General features: G+C 32.9%; 1 protein-coding gene across 1 annotated transcript in view; it reads left to right on the plus strand.

Moving 5' to 3' along the window:
• LOC123700435 (TWiK family of potassium channels protein 18-like) overlaps positions 1-22,200 on the plus strand; it is a 66,297-nt gene extending 44,097 nt beyond the window's left edge. Inside the window, exons 2-3 of the mRNA XM_045647646.1 lie at positions 18,411-19,020; positions 21,100-22,200. Coding sequence (XP_045503602.1) covers positions 18,501-19,020; positions 21,100-21,824 — 1,245 coding nt within the window. The 5' untranslated portion in view covers positions 18,411-18,500 and the 3' untranslated portion in view covers positions 21,825-22,200. The remainder of the gene's footprint in view (positions 1-18,410; positions 19,021-21,099) is intronic.
• The last annotated feature ends 218 nt before the right edge of the window (positions 22,201-22,418 follow it).

The following is a 22,418-nucleotide window of genomic DNA, read 5'->3' on the forward strand; positions in this document are numbered from 1 at the left end:
TTTTTGTGCATTTTTGACGAATTTATATGCCTAGCCCCACCACGCAAACCGGCAGATTAGTATACCGTTTTTATCAGAGGCACTTGGGGCATACGTAGTATGAATATCTGACGCGCTCGAGAATGCCAAAGTAACTGTTTTTTTTTACATTTTTGAAAATCCGTACACGCCAAACCCACCGCTAAAATGGTTTTTACCATAGAAGCTTTTCTTTTCGAAATTATTTTCTCTTTCGATTTTGATAAGTCTCGACGACGCCGTTGAATTACGCCATTTAGCTACCTCGCCTCCCTATCTATGAAGAGTTTGTTTGTTTGAACGCGCTAATCTCAGGAACTACTGGTCCGATTTGAATAATTCTTTCGGTGTAAGATAGCCCATTTATCGAGAAAGGCTAAATATTATTACGCTAAGATCAATAGGAACGAAGCAATGCGGGTGAAACCGCGCGGAACAGCTAGTTTGTAATATAGATACACTTATTGTGACAGTAGGTACAAGATTACTTGGGATGAGTAATCTCTTCCAAGAGAACCTTGACTCAAATAATTTCAACTTAAAAAGAAGCCTTGACACTAATCCCGCAAATAAGATACTTTTTAATTTCAATGTTTAAAATATTATAATAACAACAAATTGTAGATATATATATATAATTTCTTTTATAATTTCAAAGATTAATATTGTATTACCTTTGACACTCTTGACTCTGTTAAAAATTAGGTCTAAATAAAATAAGATTAAACTTGCATAGAAATCGTTTACACTTTAAAATGTTTAATTATTTGATTTACTGACATGCCAATTGTTATGTTGTTCCAATATTTATTTAAAATAAACATCAAAAAGTTACACATATATTTGCCGAAATATCAAATAATTGAAAATATATCGAAAAAACATTTATGCCTTTTCCATGAAATTGTTTAGAGTACGTTTTGTCAAGTTAAATTCATTTGTAGCACCTGTCTATGCGAGATCATAAAATATTGTTTTAATGTTCATTCATTCAGGGAAAATAATAAAATTAAAATATTTACGTCAGTTACGGTTTATTGTTTTTCTGATAATATATTGGATAGAAGAGCACATGGCAAGATTAAATCTAGTAAGATATATCCCACCAAAAACATAAATGTAAAATTTGGAGCCGAGTTCAATCGTTGACTTAATTTGTCAAAAAAAGAAATGAGATCTAAATGTGTGCCAAGTTCTGCAGACAGTCCAGAAATTTATTTACAAAGATGTATTAAGTTCTTATGTTGACTGAAAACTCAATTGTTTTATTTTCCCTTAGAGAACAATGTTTATTCCAAAATATAACTTTTTTAATTTGAATAATATAATTATTTTCACAAAGCAAACAACTAATGACCTATTGAACCCCATAATTTGATGAGGCTAGTTTTACATACTGTTTATATTTTGTGAGGTTCTAAAAACTAGCCTCATCAAATTGTGGGGTTCAATAGGTCATTAGTTGTTTGCTTTGTGAAAATAATTATATTATTCAAATTAAAAAAGTTATATTTTGGAATAAACATTGTTCTCTATGGGAAAATAAAACAATTGAGTTTTCAGTCAACATAAGAACTTAATACATCTTTGTAAATAAATTTCTGGACTGTCTGCAGAACTTGGCACACATTTAGATCTCATTTCTTTTTTTGGCAAATTAAGTCAACGATTGAACTCGGCTCCAATTTTTACATTTATGTTTTTGGTGGGATATCATTACTTTTTGTACAGAAAATTACTCTGCAAATTTGATTTACTTTATGAATATAATACTTTTTATATACAATTTTTTTTTTCTTGCGGTTTCTCTGTATGGTTTGTTTAGTATTATTTTCTATATTTTCTTATATGTTATGAATGTCAGCGCACATTGCCCCGTCATTATCTGCAATTTTTTAAACTCGTTTTCTGTTTAAAAGATTACATGATTTTCTAAACATCCAGCGTGAATTTGTACACACACTATTACCAAGATGCAAAGTCGTTGTAGAAGAATCGTCGCCTTACTCCATGACGTTACGGTATTGCCATGACGCGATCTTGAAATTTTACTCTAAACGCGCCTAAAGATGTTTCACTCATGTTAATATTACGCAAATTAAATCATTTCGACCTTCGACGAAGCCTTCTTCCATTACACCATTTATGGTAATTATTTTTGCATGCTTGTATTGGCTGAACATGTTTGTGCTTTATTAATATAATTGTATCACCATTGAAGACCATGTTTAAAGAAAAATAAAGATTTTATTTATTTATTCATTTATTTACACTGAAATTAAAACTAATACTCATAAATAAAGAATAAATAAATGTGAATAATATGTAAAATTATATATTATTTTTAACTGTATGAGCAATATTTTTATTAGAATTTTCTTTTATTTTACGTTTAATAACCGTCTTGAATAAAGAAATCATGCAATCGAAGTAATCCGCCCTAGCGATACTAGCGCGAGTGAGTGTGATGTCAGAGGCGCTTCGAATCTACAGATGTTTCGTCCTAAAATATGTAAACTTCAATAATCTATATCTCAGTCATTTATTGATGGATTTCAAAAATTTTTTCGGCCACTGATTAGTTTTGATCTATTTTTTAAGACTAGTAAGGTGAATATACTATTTTCTATTTTTTTAAACTTTTCCATTTTTCCATACAAACAAAATTAATGTCATTGAAAAAAAAATTAAATACAAATAAATTTAGTATTTTCTGATTTTTTCCTTTGTACACTCACTATTACCTAGCTGATTACAAAATTTGAACTTTCTAGGTCATCTGGAAGTGGGTTAGGTTTTGTATATGTCTATAAGTCAGTCAGTCTTAAAAATTGCGATTTTTGGATATTAATATCTACGCAACTGTTTAATCTGTATTTATGAAATTTAAGGTTCTTGTTTATCTTGAGGTCCTCTTGATATGTACCAAATTTGGTTCATTTAACTCAAATAGTTTTCGAGTTATAAGGGGGTGAAAAGTGGCTCGAAATGGTTCGTGTAAATATACACACGGCTGCTGCTCGCCAGTTCTCTTCGCTTGAACTCGGCTTGACACGCTGCCGCGTGTCTAGATTATGTAGAAAGTTAAGTATTTACTTTTCTTCCAATAAAGCTTTGTCTTGTCTTATATCTTATATCTTCTCTTATATCTTCTTTATATAAATACGTACTGGCTCGTCTTCTCGTATATATTTTAAAATGTATTATCTACGTGTGATCATATTATAATAATACCACAGATAATACCTAGCTTATAAGGTGTTAGTTAATATGTAAAACTAAGTGCGCAAAAACGTGTCACTACTGCAACGAAACGGTAGAATCTGAAGTCCTCAATCAGTATTTAAGTAGGCCGCTGAAGACCCTATTATAATTTTATTTTATACCAGTATGTGCTATTTTTAGCGAATTAGCAGATTCTTAAGGTAAATCGTAATTGAATATAATTTCAAGAAAAGCAGTATTCACGTGTAACAGATTAATATTATATGAAGAACAATGTTTTTCCTAGTACATTTTCTTGGAATGGTTTAATGTTTTATTATAATATCTATCGTTGAATTACTAAGAACACGTGTCCCCTCAAAATTCCATTAAATTTATTCCGCAAATAAAGATTATTTGAATTTATAAGATGGAAAGTGTCTTTTGTCTGAGTTTTCTGGGAACAATGGAGTCGCTTTAATCGCGGTTTACCTGGGTTTTAAAAGAGATCTGAATACTGGAATTAACAAAAAAACTAAAGATAAAACTTCGATAAATGTAGCGACGTTTTTCCTTGTATATTAAGATTAATTTGGTATACTGTCAAGTTGTTTTATAGTCTGTGGCTAATTGTGTAGGAATAGTAAGTTTTCGGTACGCTTTAATCTTGAGGTAATTGAAATATTACAATAAGAAACTGGTTCATGAGAGTATAATATATGTAACTAGCTAACCGCCCGCGGCTTCGCACGCTTTGTCTAAAACCTAATAAATTATATACTAAAACTTTCCTCTTGAATCACTCTATCTATTAAAAAAAACCGCATCTAAATCCGTTGCGTAATTTAAAAGCATACAAAGGGACAAAGGGACAGAGAAAGCGACTTTGTTTTATGCTATGTAGTGATATAATAAAAATTCAAGTTCACAATCATTCATTACAAAATGAAACCTTTTTTATTTATTTCAGATTAATTTAATATCCATATATTTGTTAGTAAAATGGCTGATTGTTATGACTTGAAATTAATCGCTTGGAAAAGGTCCTTTTTTTGTTTCCTGTATTATATTAAACTAGCTTTCCACCCGCGGCATCGTCCGCGCAGTCAAAGAAAAACCCGCATAGTTCCCGTTCCCGTGGGATTTCCGGGATAGAACCTATCCTATGTCCTTTCTCGGGTATCAAAATATCTCTATACCAAATTTTATGCTAATCGGCGTGATTGAGTAACAGACAGACAGACAGAGTTACTTTCGCATTTATAATATTAGTATGGATACAGTCTCTTTTTTGCCTTTTTATCTTATGTAGCTATGAAGAATAAGTATGTCATTACGTTCTAAATATCGAGATAAAGAAAACAATGAAAAAAACAAGCCAAAAATTCTGTAAGAGAAGCTAAAATCAAAAACCACATTAAAATCCGCTTAGCAGGTGAAAATTTAAAGTTTAAATTCTAAATTCTATTTTAAGTTAAAAATGTGGAGTGAATTTAATATCCAAAATGTATTAGAAGAAATAAAAATTTTAACTTTTAATGCTTACTTTGGCTCTTGGAAATAAAACGACGCAAACGGAATATTGCATGAAAACATATTGGAGGCCGGTATTGCATAGGTTCAATACAAAAAATAATTAAAAGATTGTGGAGATTGGCAATGAAAAGATGGTTTATTTGGAGTTTATTTTAATTAAAATTCATGTTTTTTGTGATGGTTGTGTTTGTGTATGGGATCGTTGTTTATAAAAAGATTAGTATGCTTTATAAATATAAAAGGCGTACTATATTATATTGAAGTTGCAGAAACATTAAAATTGTGATAAAAGAGGACTTTTTGTATTCTCTCTCGTCTCAAGTTCTCATTATGATGATAGATTTTATAGTCCTACAATCCTGAATTTTTTACTTACCTATGTACCTAAGTAAAAAATTCAAATATTTTAAACATTTTCCTGTGATAACTGTAGTACAAAAACGTTAAATTTTATCTAATGAAAATTAAGAGGATTTTCTTATTTGCATCATACTTGAATACCAAACAATTAATATCTCAATAAAATCCAGAAAAAGCTAGTTTTGCAGAATTATTTACGACATTACCCATACCCTAAATATAAGCCAAACTTTTCCTGTATAAAGGGCGATTACATAAGTGGTCATAAGACTCGTTCATGCCATTCCGTAATAGAAATCAATCAGAATTATGTATGAACTTTGAGTACCTCTTAGTACGAATTATCGGTCATTCCTTCAATCATTTATAGACCAATATTTTGGTATTACTGACGAATATCTTAGTGTGAGTCATTCACTGATTATATTATATTATAATGGTGTGTATGTGTGTGTGTGCTTGTGTGTTGGTATTTCTATAAGACGAATGTCTTTGTGTGAGTAAGTCATTAATGAATTATATGTAAGGGTGTGTAGCTGAGAATGTGTCTGTATTTTATAAGATCAATGAGAGTTTTTAGTTCGAGTTAGTCATAAATAGATAATATTATGTACGTATTGGTGTGAATGTATGTATAGGTGAGCTTGTGCTTAGTATCTCTATAAGCCAAATGAGAGTTCTTAGTATTAATTGATCATTCAGTACGTATTTGTGTTTATGTGTGAGTAGGTGAGCGTATTTTTATAAGACGTATAGTGTGATTTAGTCAATCATTGATACGAATTGGTGCGTGTATGTGAGCTTGTAAGATGGCATTACTACACAAGTGAGTTCTTAGTGTGAGTTGGTCATTCAATACGTATTTGTGTATGTGTAAGGTGAGCATGTGTGGTTGCTGGAAGTTTATTAAGCTTTTTCGATTAACGTAAGTGTGCCGTTAATACTAGTTCTAAGGTATTGAATTTCTCGGAGTATTTTTAAAAGTCAGGGTGTGGTTTTCTTTGTAATATTTTAAGTGTATATAAAAATGTATAAATGAAGTTGGTACGGTAAAATTTATACTAGTAGGTGCGTGTGATCTATCTTAAAATTATTACAATGTTAATTTGGTGAAAAAATTTAAGTACACATAGGTATGTAATATAAGGTAGAAAGAAAATGCTTTCTTTTCAAGACTTATCTGCATATTATTCATACACGAGTTTCGTTCAAAACTATTGACTTCATTCAATTTAACTATATAATTCTACACAATAAACACTAATCATAACTAATAAAACGTTTCAAGATCTCCACAAATCATTACTAATGTATGCTAGCATGAATTTGCTGCAATTCTAAATATACATAATGTATGGGGAATGTATTCAAATAGCCTGTGATGATATCTTGTTACTACAATGGACCTAATGAACTGGTATTATGGTAATGGTTATTGAAATGGAGAAGTTTTTATTATAATTTATAGGTACTAATATTATATAATAAAGCTGAAGAGTTTGTTTGTTTGAACGCGTTAATCTCAGGAACTTCTGTTCCGTTGTTAGATAGCCCAGAAAAATTCTTTCGGTGTTAGATAGCCCATTTATCGAGGAAGACGTTAAATAAGGTTATGGAAGGCTATTATATATTATCATCACGCTAAGACCAAAAGCTACGCGGGTGAAACCGCAAAGCGCAGCTAGTTTTATAATAATATAGGGTGATGTGGAAAGGTTTGATTGTAATTATCTATCAAAATCGAAGTCATTAATGTAAGAAAGACTGTAAGAAAGATGTATAACTATTATCATTCTACATTGTATTAGGGATATCTACAATGAAAAATAAAAATGTATGAGTGTACTAGTGTACTTCTTTATGACCTTATTTTTTCAAAAAATAATTTACTATATGCAACTTCACAGAAATACGTCGAATCATGCGTGGTAGGGATAAGTAAAAGATAACGGGAAAATGTCACGCGTAACGAAAAAAAGTGACACTAAATTTTTTTACAACCCCGATAAAGAAGTTTCACTTCAATAAAATTGGTTGCATTTATGCTTCGATAAATAATACCATCTGATTGGAACAAAGATAACATAATATTATAGCCTATGTCACTTAATAAAACAGGAATCCTGTCCTGCTTATTGATGAATTAAAAAATCGATGAAACTGTTTCTGAGTTTATTTACAGCATTATCAAAACTTTCTCGTTCGATTTTAATAAGTCTTTAAAACTTATGTCTAAGGTACAAGTCCGAGACGGGCCGCAGACTGCAACCGCAGGCGACACTGTGGCTACCGGCTGCGGTTACCGCAATGCTGCCTGCGGTCGCTATTCCAACTGCGGCTGCATGCCGTGGCTGCACAATGCACAGAACCGTGTCTAAATGATATAAACAAAAAAGACAAAGATAGTTTGTCACTTCCGCGCAGGTGGCATTTGCATACTGCAGTCTGCGGTCGCTGCGCGCCGCGGCCGCACGCTGCGCGTTGCGTCTGCAGGCAGCAGTGTTGCCGCGCTTGGAATCAATTTCATAGATGTTCATAGAAACAAGTGGTGTCGCTTGCAGTTTGCGGTTGCAGTTTGCGGTCTGCGGCCCGTCTCGGACTTGTACCTTAAACCACGAATGAATCTACGATGTACTTATATCTTAATACGGTGTGTCTTTGATATTCATCCTTATAAATTTCGCAAATATTTTCTATTCAATCGAATGTTATACTACGACGTAATGTAAGTTCCAGTAAACAGAGGAAAGGGGATATCATAGAAGTTATTGCAAATCACCGGAAGAAACTCAGACGCGTTTAAATTGCTTTTCCCTTAAGACTAGCCATTTTCTAAAGCTATACAATCCATTTAGAAATTGTTATCGCTTCAGTATCGATTAAATTGTTTTATGATAGCTTTGCGATCGTTTAAATGTTGCTAAAGTTTTCATCGAATTGTATGGAAAATTGTATTTGTTTGCAGTTGATCATTATTAATTACAAGTTGTAGTACCTGGGAAAGAAAAAACCTTAAGATAAAAGTTTATCGCCTATTTAAGATATTTCCTAATGTATTTTTGTAAAATTTGATAAAGAAATAGATTATAGCTTGAATAAGGACATAATAGGTAATAATATATAAGAATAAGATATGAGGAATTGGAGGAAATAAATAAATTTATTATAATATAGGCCATTTTTTAGGATGCCACGCATTTGAATCATCAATAGTAACAGTAACCAAATAGTCTTTTATATTATCTATTTCACAAAAAGCTGTTACACAAACTTCCATAGATATCATCAAATAGACTATTCATAAAACGCCTACGACCTAGAGAACCACTTATTGCCTACAGCCCTTAAAAGCCGTCAATACGGCTTAATAACAGAAGCGAGAAACAAAATTGTTTACCGGTCTGTGTAAATTACTTTTCAGAAAGCTTTTCGGCTTTATCGAATGGCTTAAGGAACTTTTAATAGTGTGTACAATGTGCTACGTATGCCTGATGTTTAAGTTGTAAAATTATTTTTTGTTAGTGAAGTTTAGTGACGTGTTAGGGAACGTGAGCTGGTTTCGATGTTTATTTATTTATTTATTTATTATACTTCATTGTACAAACATGAATGGACAAAGCAGAAAAAAAAGAACAAAATCACAAAAAGGCATCATTTGTACAGTTTTTACAGTTACTGGAACTGTAACTGTACAGTATTTGTACAGTTCCAGTCCGGCAAATTGTGATAGGTTGGTTTAAAGTGGAATTTGTGATTCAATGAAGCCTAATATTTAAAATAGCACAGTTTGATTCTAAGTGTACTTTCCAAGGATTTAATATCCTTGGAAAGTACACTTAGAATCAAACTGAATGAAACAGAGAAACTTAAAATGAAACAGAGAGCTTGGTAATTTAACTATACCTACGTGGTTAACAATAAATGCGCTTATAGGGAACAAAACATCGGGAGAAACCATACGACATGTGACACTGCCGAAATTTGGAAATCGTGCTTTGTCATCATTCATGCATACCTGTGTTTCAACAGTCGAAATAAAATATATTATCACTACATAGTATAAAACAAAGTCGCTTTCTCTGTCTCTATGTCCCTTTGGATGCTTAAATCTTTAAAACTACGCATCGGATTTTGAGGCGGTTTTTTTTAATAGATAGAGTGATTCGAGAGGAAGGTTTTAGTATATAATTTATTAGGTTTTAGACAAAGCGGGCGAAGCCGCGGGCGGTAAGCTAGTAGGTAGGTAATAAATATAAGCTTATGGTGATGATGATCATGGGGATGTATGATGAAAAGTTGTAAGCTCATCCTCTATGGGCTTTAAATAAAAAACAAAGTATATCATTTAACCTCTATTCAACCTTCCAAGATAACGTGATGTTGTTTATTCGATTTAACACCAATTTTAAGGAGCTTTAACCTGACCTTTACGGAATAATCCCCAGTAATGTAGAGCTTACAAACATTTTGGTATATATTTTTTTTCCTTTATGAATAGTAGGACACTAGGTACTATTTCGAACCCCCTTAAATAAATACTCCGTTATTACTTCAGAATTTATAAATTTAAAAATAAAATATTCAACCACATTTACAATGAAAAGCGAAATATAAGCATCAAAGGTTCTCAAAAGACATTGAATAAGAAATGAATTTTCTGTTTGTTGTTTGGACATAATTCAATATGGAGTCTATTCAATAAAAATTTGTAAGATAGACGGCCAATCACGTCAGATGTAATAGAAATCTTTTCCAATATAAAATGGAGCATTTCTAAATACGATAGTCATCCTTTTAGCTGAAATTCCCAATACAGATATTAGATAATAAGGTCGGATAAAAGGTTTAATTCATAATTCTTTATCTGGTCACGTTCGAAATGAAGGCAATTAGTGTGGATTTGAGATTATAATGGACGGGATTTTGCCACCGGTTTTGTGATGATAATTCTACTAATATAGATGCGAAAGTTTGTGAGGCTGGATGTATGTGTGTGTATGTTTGTTAAATACTACTGAACCGATTACAGTGAAATTAGCACACATATAGAGTGTAAGTTGGATTAACACATAGGATAGGTTTTATCCCGAAAATCCCACGGGAACGGGAACTATGCGGGTTTTTCTTTGAAACAGTCTATGAAAATGGACGTATTTTTTTTTTCACGAACGGGTTTGGGTGAAAGTTTTAGTTTACAGATGTATAGATTACATATCAGAATAACACATGAGCTCTAATTAATATTTTTTTACGATTTTGCCTGTTATATTAATATAAACGTGTACACCATTATAGGTAATTGTTATAAATATTTTGATAGGCACAATTTGAAATACAAACGTATTTAATGAAAACATTATGCTGAGCTTTTCATATTATTAATGTTACCTTTTTAGTTTCTAGATTTTTCTATCATTATTTTTATTTTTTTATTTTTATTTTTCTTTATTAGGGATAATAAACAGCAGAACAGTGGTTAATTGTACAATAAAACTTAATCTAAATACAGGTATAACTGTCCAACCAACAACATTATCCACAGTTTGGATACATACATTTTTTAACCTGTTATTTTTTAAATTAGCTAGAGAGGTTTCATAATTTATATAAATTTGCACAAAATGTGTTTATAGTGTTATTTAATATAACAATTTGGTTTGACGAATCTACCTTTGTGACGTGAATTAAAATTTATACATTAATTACCAGGTTGAAAATGTCCCCCTTCATATTTGAATGTAATTTAAAATTATATCTCTCGAGACCTCTTCTCATTTTCGTTTGCAAGCATTTTGTTTGATTATTTATGTCACACTTAACAGCTTTTCTGAAATTTAATGTTTTATATTTTATGGTTTAATAAATGTGTTATTAATTTTAATACAATATTGAAACATTTTAAAGTTTAAGTGGTTTGCATTGGAGATTAATTTTGCATTAGAATCTAATGATACCTACAATGGTAAAAAAAGAGTATGTGCCAAGCACACGTGTTAGAAGTGAAACTTTTTTGGCAAGATTCAAAGATACCAAAGTCGTCGCCTTATTTCATGACTGATGACGTGACGGTATTGCCATGACGCGACCTTGAAATTTTACTCCCTACGCGCCTATAGAAGTTTCTCTCCAAAAATTCAACTTTGTATTGTTTCAATTTTTCATTACTATTTATTATTAACATTTACTTATTACTGGTGTAAAAAGAACTATACCTACTTTCCAAATCCACTTTTCTTCTTTTTATACGCATAAATATTTCGGTATCTAACATTTCAGGCATGTAAATAACAGCGATAGCAATCTAATAGAAATCATTATATGAACTACAACCGTTGTGGAACGCCTCACGAGGTTTTCGAATATCCAAGCCAATTTTACTGGAATTCCCGCAGGTAACTTATGGCGGGAAAACACGTTTGACGTTTCTGTATCGGCGCCATCTTGGCTTTGATGACGTGATCTGTTCGGTGCTTGTTGAATTGATTTTCTATAGGATTCTGTTGTTTTGGTGTATTAAAGAAGTCATATAGAGTTAGAAATTTTAATTGTCAGCTAAAAAAATACTTGTATATTGCAGACAAAGTCAATGATGCATTACAGTCACATAAATTGTATAAAAGTAGTTTTTTTTTATTAAGAAATACAAAGAATCTACAGAAATGAAGCACGAATTCTGTAGTTTCTCTATATTTCATAGACTTTAGAAAAATATTGAAGTTTTCTTTTTATCTGTTTCCAGAAGCGTCGTAATAATACCTTGGTAAGGGCGGATAACGATCTAAGTATTACAACAGAGAAAAAACAGTATAAAAACTACAACAATTTTCTATCGAGCCTCGTCCGAGTGTGCTTCATGATCCAAACTTGTTTTATTCTTTATTAAAGCGTTGGTGTTTTTATAAGTTTCACAATCATTATAGATGCACTTTATTTGAGAAATTCGATGGGCTAGCGTTTTTATGAAGTGTAGTTTAATGTCAAGGTACAGTGTCAAGGTAATATCTATGATTTGATATAAAAATAGTAAATAAATTCTAGAAAGTAGTGGTTGGAGATAAATATAGAAGAAATTAATGATACTTTAAAATGTTAGAATATTTCAGCATTATGTAGGTATATAATAATTGTGTTGGAGGAATTATTTCTTCATATTGATTATATAATTAATTATTATTTTTTCTTTTTACAGTGAATAGCCGTCACTGCTTTGCCCGGGTTGTAAATGTTTACAATAAGAATAATAGCCCACATGTTAGGTACTCGATAAAGATATTTATATATCACTTTTGAGTTACATCTTAACAACAAAAAGGTTCAGTTTAAATAAACATGAATTCATAAGAAATATTTTTAATCATTTTAAAAGCGGAAAGTCAAATGCTCATGTGACCCATAATTCAATGCTATCCCATAAGCGCTTTTAACACGGAACCCATTTATCAGAATGGGATAGGGTAGGTTAATGTGTTAGGTGTCCTGGACCGAAGTAATGGGAACCAGGTAAATGACTGTAACCATTGGGTTATGAATAACTTCTCCATTGGAGTATCAATGCATAATTTTTCATCTAATTCAATTTGTTTGTATGTATGATTAAAATAGAAGGGTACAAGCGGGATTATATGACGAAATGTTATATAAAAATAATGCCGAGCACACGTGTCAGAAGTGAAACTTCTTTGGCAAGATACAAAGAAACCAAAATCGTCGCCTTACTCCAGACGTGACGGTATTGCCATGACGCGACATTGAAATTTTACACTCAACGCGCCTAAAAAAATTCAAAAGAATTTTCAAATGCATTAAGAAATAATAATTTAAAAGAACAAATAACTTTCACCCCTAATTAACTACTAATTAAGCACTTAACGCCTACCTTGACCCTAATTTGAGGCGTTACGGCTAGCCGCACACAGTGGTAATCGATCTGAGGGTTAAGCAGCGTTAACTGCGGTCACAGTATTGATGGGTCACCGCTCAGTGCACCATGCTTCCCTGATTACGTGGATGTCAATCTTGGGTGTTAGATTAAGCTGTTTGAAGGGCTTGGGAACTGATTAATTCAAGCACCAGGTTTGATTGAGTTCGCATAATAGGAGCCTTTGGTGCTAATTTTAAGCCGAAGTGAATAGATTCATCAAATGGCTTTCTGATTAGGATTTAGACCTACAACCCGAAAGTAGTAACTTTAATAGATTTATTTGAAAGGGGGAAGAGGTATTTAGGAAAATAAAAGCTATAGTTTGTAAGTAAGTTTGTAGCAAAAGCTATAATATCAAGCTCTAATGGGATGAAAAATAATGGCATATAGATAGTTCGTTTCATTAACGTCAAATTTATAAGTGTATTCGCGCTAACGAAGTCGCGGAAGGAAAGCTACCTTTTTTTCATAGTGGGGAAATCTTCCAAATATACCCACGGCCCCCGGGGAAGGAGCCGTGGGTTATGTTGGATTCTTACCGACTAAAACCCCACTGTGTTCCGTCAAGCCGCTTTAATGATGGGGCCGCGGGTATTAGTTAGAATTCTTCCGCGACCAAGGAAAGCTACCTACCTAGTTTATATCGATATTTTTACGGTGTATTTACATCAAAGGAGCGAATGCTCATTCTAACTCACTATATCAAATTATTTTAGTGTAAACAGACGTAGAGCATTCTTTCGTTGTTCTTAGTGCTTTCGAAAAGGTTCTATGCAATGCTCTTATCACACTGAACACGAGTTTTAGTTTTATGACCAATCAAATCATAGAAAATGCTCTTGCTCTAGCTCTAGCTCTATGTTCGTTTAATGTAAATGCACCGTTATAGGAACTTTTACGTGGCTTTAAGTAAATGACTTTATTTGCAATTATAGAAGCATACGATCTTGACCCTTATTCCAAGGCCACACGTACCTTTTACCAACGGCCAGTTTTTGTCATTATAATTTCAACAATATTTTATTTATAATTAATTAAAACGTCATGAAAGCGGTTTCCGAGCGGGAATATTTTTCCTCATAAAATCCGATTTCCAAGTTCTCGGTTTTACGCTGCAGAAAAAATTATATTGGCGTTGAATGGAAGTCGTTAAAAGTTCCTGAAGACTAATTAAAATAAGTAATTAAAGAAGATTTATCTCCACTTTTGTGAAGGGCTTAATGATCTTTCAGTTACGATTTGCAGCAAACAATTTTATGAGGTTTTTAATAGGCCATGTTTGTATTAAAGTTAAATCTGTCTTTTGATAGTACAAATAATTGAATTTATACTTTGTATTGTAACCTCTTGGAACTGCTTTTTATAGTTTAAGGAAACACACAATTCACTAGTTTAATTTATTAATTTCACAAAACAATAGATCCCCTTCAATTTGATATAACTAAAATAATAAATAAATGAGAACAACCAGAAATAATTAATAATAATTTCACATAAAAAAAAAAATCATTAAAACAGTTAACAGATTGCCCAGTCGACAATAATTATTGACATACAAAAAAAAAAAATAGTCGAATTAAGAACCTCCTTAGTTTTTGAACGACGATTGCTAAGTACTTTCTAGAAGGTCTGTAAAATAAAACATAAGAAATACGGTATATAATATTATATTTTATTTGAAGCGATACAGTTAACAATCATGGTCCAAACACAGTATAAAGACTACTTGACATAATTTTTTATTCTCCAACAAAAAAGAGGTTTTATAAGTTTGGTTTTTGTATCTGTGGTTACCAAGTGGTTACCAAACGGATTCAGAACAATTTTTGGCGGCCTTTTTATTAAAATTATTTTCTGTTTAGTTCTAAGTTTCAAACTCAAACTCAAACTCAAACATTTATTTATTCAATTAGACTTCTTCGAGAAGCACTTTTGAAACGTCAATACATATTTTTAACATTTACCATTGAATGTTATATTAATAGAAGCGGTAGTTTTAAAAATAATTTAATGCAAATTTTAAAACTATAGTACGGTCTGGGTCGTGTTGAGGTGCGCTTTTTCAACCGACTTCAATAAAAGAAGGGATTTCTCAATTCGACTGTATTTTTTCGGGTTGATTACTCGGAACTTTTGACTGGGTAAGCCGATTTTGATGATTATTTTGTTATATTTTGAAAGCTGATGTCTCCCGTAGGAAATTGGTTTAGTTCTGGTAATTTGAAGGTAGTGTAGGTTTGTGTTAAAAATAATTGTTTCCTGTTATATTAATTTATTTATTTCAAAACTGTAATTTGATTTTTTATCTCTTTATACATAGTTATTAGTATATTGTGAAAATGACGAGAAGCGATTTCCTTTTATGTTTTAAACGTGTACGGAAGTTAGTATTTATTGCGTATTAAGGTTCACGTGAGTTTCTTAACTGCCCCTTTATTAGGGTTTGTTTTGTTTCCTTTGATTTAATGTTATTGTTCTCTTTTATAGTTTTTGTTATTTCTCTTACGCAGAATGTGTGTTTTGATGGGGGAATACGCAATTATAGGTATCAAATAGTTTTTATTAACAGTGTCGATTATCATGAACTAGCTGCGCTCCGCGGTTTTACTCGCTTTGCTCTGCTCCTGTTGGTCTTAGCGTGATGTTATATAGCCTATAGCCTTCCTCCATAAATGGGCTATCTAACACCGAAATTTTTTTTTCAAATCGGACCAATAGTTCTTGAGATTAGCGTGTTCAAACAAACAAACTCTTCAGCTTTATAATATAAGTCCATTTAGATACTCTTAATGGAATTTAAATTTAATATATATTCATTGCAAAGTAATATTTATTTTACAAAATTCTGATAACGTGAATACTGTTAACTATGAATAAATTGCATTTAAAATTCGTGAAAGTATTAACTTTTCTTAACATTTAATAAATTAAACTTTTTACCAATAAATTGACTACGTATCTCGTGTATATTTACTATAATATATTTCGATTCTTTATTAAATGAAATAATAATTCAGAAGAATAGGTAGGGATTAATATAATACATAAATCTGCTATCATCATAATATTTATATTCCCTGTATATCAGAAATGTATTTTATGTGATAAAATATTATATTTTATCCAGTAAGCAGTTGCCTCGACCTTACTCGACATCCTTTAATAAGAAGCACGTGTAACATGTAAATAAAAATGTTTGAAGATGTAGTATATTGTACTTGTAAAGGTTGTAGTAGCAAATATGATTTAATACTGGATAGTACTGAACTATAATATGAAATTAAATTTTTTATAACTCTACCCCCATTTGTGTTGTCTGTTATGTTGCCTTAAAATATAAAATAGCATAAGCATTTTACTAGTAAATACCGAATTGTGAAAAAATATTTCATTCGACATTTTGAGGCGGCCGCAAGGCGCAAGGAAACTAGCACTCTTATGCAAAAACTACATCAAAATCAGTCCATCCGTTTGGGAGCTACGATGAAGATTCACATACACATATACATACAAACAGACGGACATACATTTATAACAGTTCTCTTTTTGCATCGGAGATAAGAACTAATAAATAATTTCTAAAAATTGTTTCAGTAATAGAAAACTAGGTACATTGTCTTTGAACATGGCCTGTATTTGTTCAGATAATACAGATTTATGCGGGCGATCGCAAGCTCCGATAGCTTTTAACCAACTTTGTCTAAATGATTTATTTTCGTCTATTATTCTATATTATTTCACAATATTTTTTGTTCTCAAGTTGAAAGTTGAAAGTTATCTAGTAATAGTCGAACTAGGCGAGATAGTATATTTGTATCTCAATCAAAAAAATAACAAAATTCCTTAAAATTAGTTAGGCACTAGTATTTTGTATGAATAATTAGGTAGCAGGTTTTTTCGTTTAAAAGGAAAAACATTTATTACATTTTCATAAAATGAAGTTATAAAATTATAATGAATGAGGACAGGGAGTGGCTAATTTATTACTCCATTATTAAACACTAGCTGCGCTCCGCGGTTTCACCCACGTGGCTCCGCTCCTGTTGGTCTTAGCGTGATGATATTATTATAGCATAGCCTTTCTCAATGAATGAATGGGCTATCTAACACCGAAAGAAATTTTCAGATCGGATTAGTAGTACCTGAGATTAGCGCGTTCAAACAAACAAGATCTTCAGCTTTATATTATTAGTATAATAGTATAGATAAATTTATTGCCTACTCTTCATAAACCTAACCTTCATAAACCTTGTTAAATAAGTATACTTTAAAAATTACAATTTCACAAATCAAACATAGAACACAATCGTGCACTTTACAAAAATCTAAACTAGCTTTACAATTGTGTATTTTGTTCGAGCAAATAACTAGAACCCAATACTACAGAGACTGTGAAACCTTTGTATCTTAGACAGCTTTCGATTACGTGTCAACCCTTTGAAACGAGTTTGTTCCAATATCCTTACAATTTTTGTTTAGAATTGAACTTTAACAGAACGACATAGTGTTCAGGCCATTAAAAAGTTTTCTCCATGACTCGTATTCGCTAGGGTTGTCACAATTTATTGTGTTACTTTCGGTTAGACTGTATTCCCTAAGAGGTGCCCTCCAGTGATATAACTTTTTGGATCAGCTATTCTGTTTTATAGCCATTATTCCACAAAGTTACCGAACAGTTTTCAACGAGTTTTAACAGATTTTTTTTCGAATGCAGTTGATGAAAATTTGTTTGCACGAAGTTCAATGTTCATGTATTTCAACGCAAATACATTTTGCAATATTTTTCATTCAATGCGAATTTAATTTGTTCGTGGCGTATTATAAATTCGTTTTACACTGTGAAAACGAAGGGTTTGTTAACAGAAATGGGCGTATGAAATAAATTCGAATATTAATTTATATGGAGTCCCGTATCCCCTTGTGGGGTATGGGGGATGCATTTCACACCTGTTTCAATGATTAATTTTCACTATGCAATAAGGTCAGCTTTCTGACATGCTTCCATATATTTTAATTAACCTTTCCGAGATCGAATCCAAAACCCCTCGCTTACACGGTGCTCAAGAATCGACATAATTAGTTTAATAATATAAATCTTCAAGATCGAAGTTATCTTCTATAGATATACTCACTTAAATAAATATTCATTTTATAACATATTATAATATTATATAATATATATTTAGTTATAGATAGATATATAAGAGGCTTGATCCCACAGATAAACTGCATGTGCAGTTTTGTGGGACTTAGACTTAAGTTATTGTAATAATTTGTTATTATAATTTCAATAAATAATAATAAAATAATAATAGGTAACAAAGACGCATAAACAGCTGTAAAATTAATTCAATCATATCTGTTGTTCCAGATGAAACAACATAGCGGTCAACAAAATGAGGACAAGGAGGATACACGATAAAAAATACAAGATCCGATAAAGGATGTGTCAGTAACCACGATGATAGAGGACGGGAGCCGCGAGACAAAGCGCGCTTACCGAAAAAACGAACTCATAGAAGAACCGAGCTGTTGCTTCGAACGTATAGAAGATTCTAGACTATTCTGCTGCAAGTGCGCGCACAAACGCCGCGCTTCCCCTCTCACATGCCTGGCAATATGTTTCCTAGTACTCACATACAATCTGCTAGGAGGATTCCTCTTTCTAGCCATAGAAGGAAACACGGTTGTAGTAGAAACGGCCGTGGCAGAATCAAAACCGAACCTCAGTTCGCAAGAGAGCGGAGACTTGCGCTCGAAGACGGTGGAAAAACTGTGGTCGATAACGGAAGACCTGAATATACTTTACAAGGAGAATTGGACGAAGTTAGCTGCGAAGGAGCTGATGGACTTCCAGAATATTCTGATGAAGTCGGTGAGAGGGGTGGAGGTGGGCAGCCACTCGCATTACGACGATGCGGAGTATCGCTGGACGTTTGCAGGCAGCTTTCTATACGCGTTGACTTTAATAACCACTATTGGTGAGTATTGTGGTATTTCTTTATTTATTTCTTATCGTATTACGTACATATTATGTGACGGTGCTTTATGATTGATACCAACAATGAATAAGATCTTTAAAAGCACTTGTGTTAATTCTCGGTCTTTATGACATTTGGAAATACATTCACTGACTTTTTTTTTGTATTTTTGTAATCGTAGGCTTTTGCCAAACTCAAGTTAAAAATTTAAATACAAACCCTTAAGCTAAACTTAGATTATTAAATAATCAATTAGTTAGTTATACGCGTATCAAGGGTCCTCGTCACAATGGGCAACGTTGGGCGAGTAGAGGCAACCACGATGGTGAGGAGGGCCTAAATTGTGCATATGCCTATGATCAGTCGTCATTGTACATGATTATTCATAATCGCCGTAATGGCGGCAAATATCGACGATCGTTTATTGGGCCAACGCTGCCCATTGTGAAGAGCGCCCATTTCAATATAATCTTATAACTCCAATACACGTGGATCTCATTTAAAACGTTTGACATTTGATGACACGAGTTATTAGTTATCCGGTTGTTGGTTTACTAATCTGGCAAATTATCCTGTGATTAACGTTATGTATAGATTTATATATTAGTCAGATAAATTCTAATTTCTGTTTAGCTTATGTTTACACTCATATAGTTATCTCTCGTTAAATATTGTCAGTAATTACATTTAGACTTGTAAAATATATGAGGACTATAAATTATTATAATCTTAACTTAATTATTTCTTGTTAACTTGTTACATTTATGTTCATTAATGTACCTTTAATTATATTTTGATGTCAAGATTATCCAAGATCAAAGTGTAGACTCAAAAGTTCATCGCTCCATCTATACTAATATTATAAAGCTGAAGAATTTGTTTGTTTGAACGCGCTAATCTCAAGAACCACTGGTCCGATTAAAAAATTTTTTTCAGTTTTAGAGCTCATTTATTGAAGAAGGTAATAGACTATATATCATCACGCTACGACCAACAGGAGTGGAGCCACGGGGGTGAAACCGGGCGGAGCAGCTAGTTAGATAATATAATAGCATTGAATCATAAGAATTCGCAACTACGATATATTAATTTATGTTTCACCATATATTTCGATACAGGCAGTTTTATGATGACGCCATGACATCTATAAACATGTTTTCCAGTATCTATACATATAATAAATCTGTAGAAGGGTCAATTCTGTACATTGAAAATATTGAAAAAATAAATACCAGGGGGTGTTACTGGATCGATACCAAACCCAAATATGTGATTAAAAAAATTTTTGTCTGTCTGTCTGTCTGTCTGTCTGTCTGTATGTGAAGACATCACGTGAAAACTAGCGGTTCGATTTCGATGAAACTTGGTATAATTATACCTTATTATCCTGGGCGTAAAATAGGATACTTTTTATCCTGGAAAAATACGTAGAAAAAAATTAATCTTAATTTTTCAGTTTTATCCATAGACGTTGTTCCGTAGAACCGCGAACACACGTTGCGTATTATTATAGGCCTAACCGTATTTTGGAATTTGGTCCAATAGATATTTATAAGATGTTATTGTCAGAGGTCTCAAAATGGAGAAATAAACCATCCACGCGAAGACCGACATCCGCGCGGACGGAGTCGCGGGCGGAAGCTAGTTATTAAATATATTTCGCAACTGTTAGAGACGGCGATTAAAATTGAATCGGGAAAACATTTTTCATGAAAATAAACCGATTAAGCTTTCCATTCATGCTGTAAACGGAATTATTAATATTAAAATAAAGAATTTCATATTTGAAGTTTATAGTGACAGTAAATTTTGTTGTTCGTGTTTATTTTTCAATCTGTTCTCAATTCTCTCAAAAAATCAATTGTTAATTGTACAGCAATCTGTGTAATTTGTCTTTTTGTTTGAAAGGATATAATATTTGCGATGTCCATATAAATTTTATCTATTTCATCAATAAAAATTCAGTAGTTTGTTTTATAATTCCGGCATTTATTTAAGATATAAATCAGGTTTATACATAAGAAACTTTTATAAATAGGAGGTGTATTATAATATTAATTAAATTTATTATTTCAACAGGTCACGGCAACGTCGCTCCAAAGTCGTCCACAGGGAAGATGGTGGCCATTGTTTACGCGTGTGTCGGCATACCCCTCATCATGCTGTACCTCTCTACCATCGGTGAAGCTCTCGCCAGAAATTTTCGGTCCCTCTACTCAAAAGTCTGTCCAACACGACTCAGAAGCGGCGACTTTCACTCAAAAGCTGAATGCTTGAGCAGATACGCCATACCCAGAATAACAGACTGTGACAGAAAAGAAAAATTGTACGACCGACAAAAACGTACGCCATTCCAAGCCGCTCTTAACCTAGATAGCTTCAGAGGAGGCTACCATTGGACGTGTCGGGACCACACGAGAGTGCCAATTTTACTTAGTCTACTATTAATCGCTTTGTACATAGCGCTAGGTACATTTCTATTCCACGCAACGGAAAAATGGAACCTAATAGACGGGTGTTATTTTTCCCTATCCAGTCTCGCAACGATCGGCTTCGGACATTTGAAACCCGGTTTATACGCTAGCACAGTGTCAGCTAAAGCTGAGGACATTGCTGTAGGGGTGTGTTGTATTTATATACTAGTGGGCATAGTCGTCGTTGCGATGTGTTTCAATTTAATCCAGGAGGATATGAGTATAGCCGTGCGTGGTTTTACTGCGCTGTCGATGGGCAGTGCCAAATCGCGGGCTGTCCACAGCGTCGAATCGTGCGACGATAAAATATCGATGACCGTAGTTTCCTGACATAGGGAGACGGCCGACGGGCCGTCAATGAATTGCCATGAGAAACGACCCCAAGTTAGTTTCAAGATAGACAGCACTAATCCGACGAAATTCAATAGCTTGCCAAGGAGGAAGTCGGCGGCGTACGGCGAGGAAAGTTTCCAAAGGAACACGCCAGCGCGTCGCTCAGCCGGACACGCTGATCGCTGCGTCGAATATTTCGTGCCGAGAAGTTTGAGTGAATTCAATTTGAGTGGTGCGGGTAATGATTTCTGTGCTATAAGCAGTTTCGGGGAAAAGACTCGAAGGGACAAACGTGATAAAATGGTGACGTTCGAGGACGATCGGTCGATAGCCGAGGTCCCTGGACATACTCTCCCAGACGATGTGTTTATGTGACAACTCACATAGGTTTGTCGGGTTGAACATGATTTGTTACTTAATAAAGTTTTACACATAGTGCTGTGTTTATTTTACTGCCCGAGTACTTATCTATCCTTGAATTGCAAACCATCAAAGTTTTTGAAGTAAATGTATGTATAAATGATGAAAGAGGGTTAATCAAAGTTTGCACGGAAAATAGAGCCTTTATTTAATAATGTGTATTGCACCAAA

This window comes from Colias croceus, chromosome 19 (genome assembly GCF_905220415.1).
Source record: "Colias croceus chromosome 19, ilColCroc2.1".
NCBI classification, from domain to species: domain Eukaryota; kingdom Metazoa; phylum Arthropoda; class Insecta; order Lepidoptera; family Pieridae; genus Colias; species Colias croceus.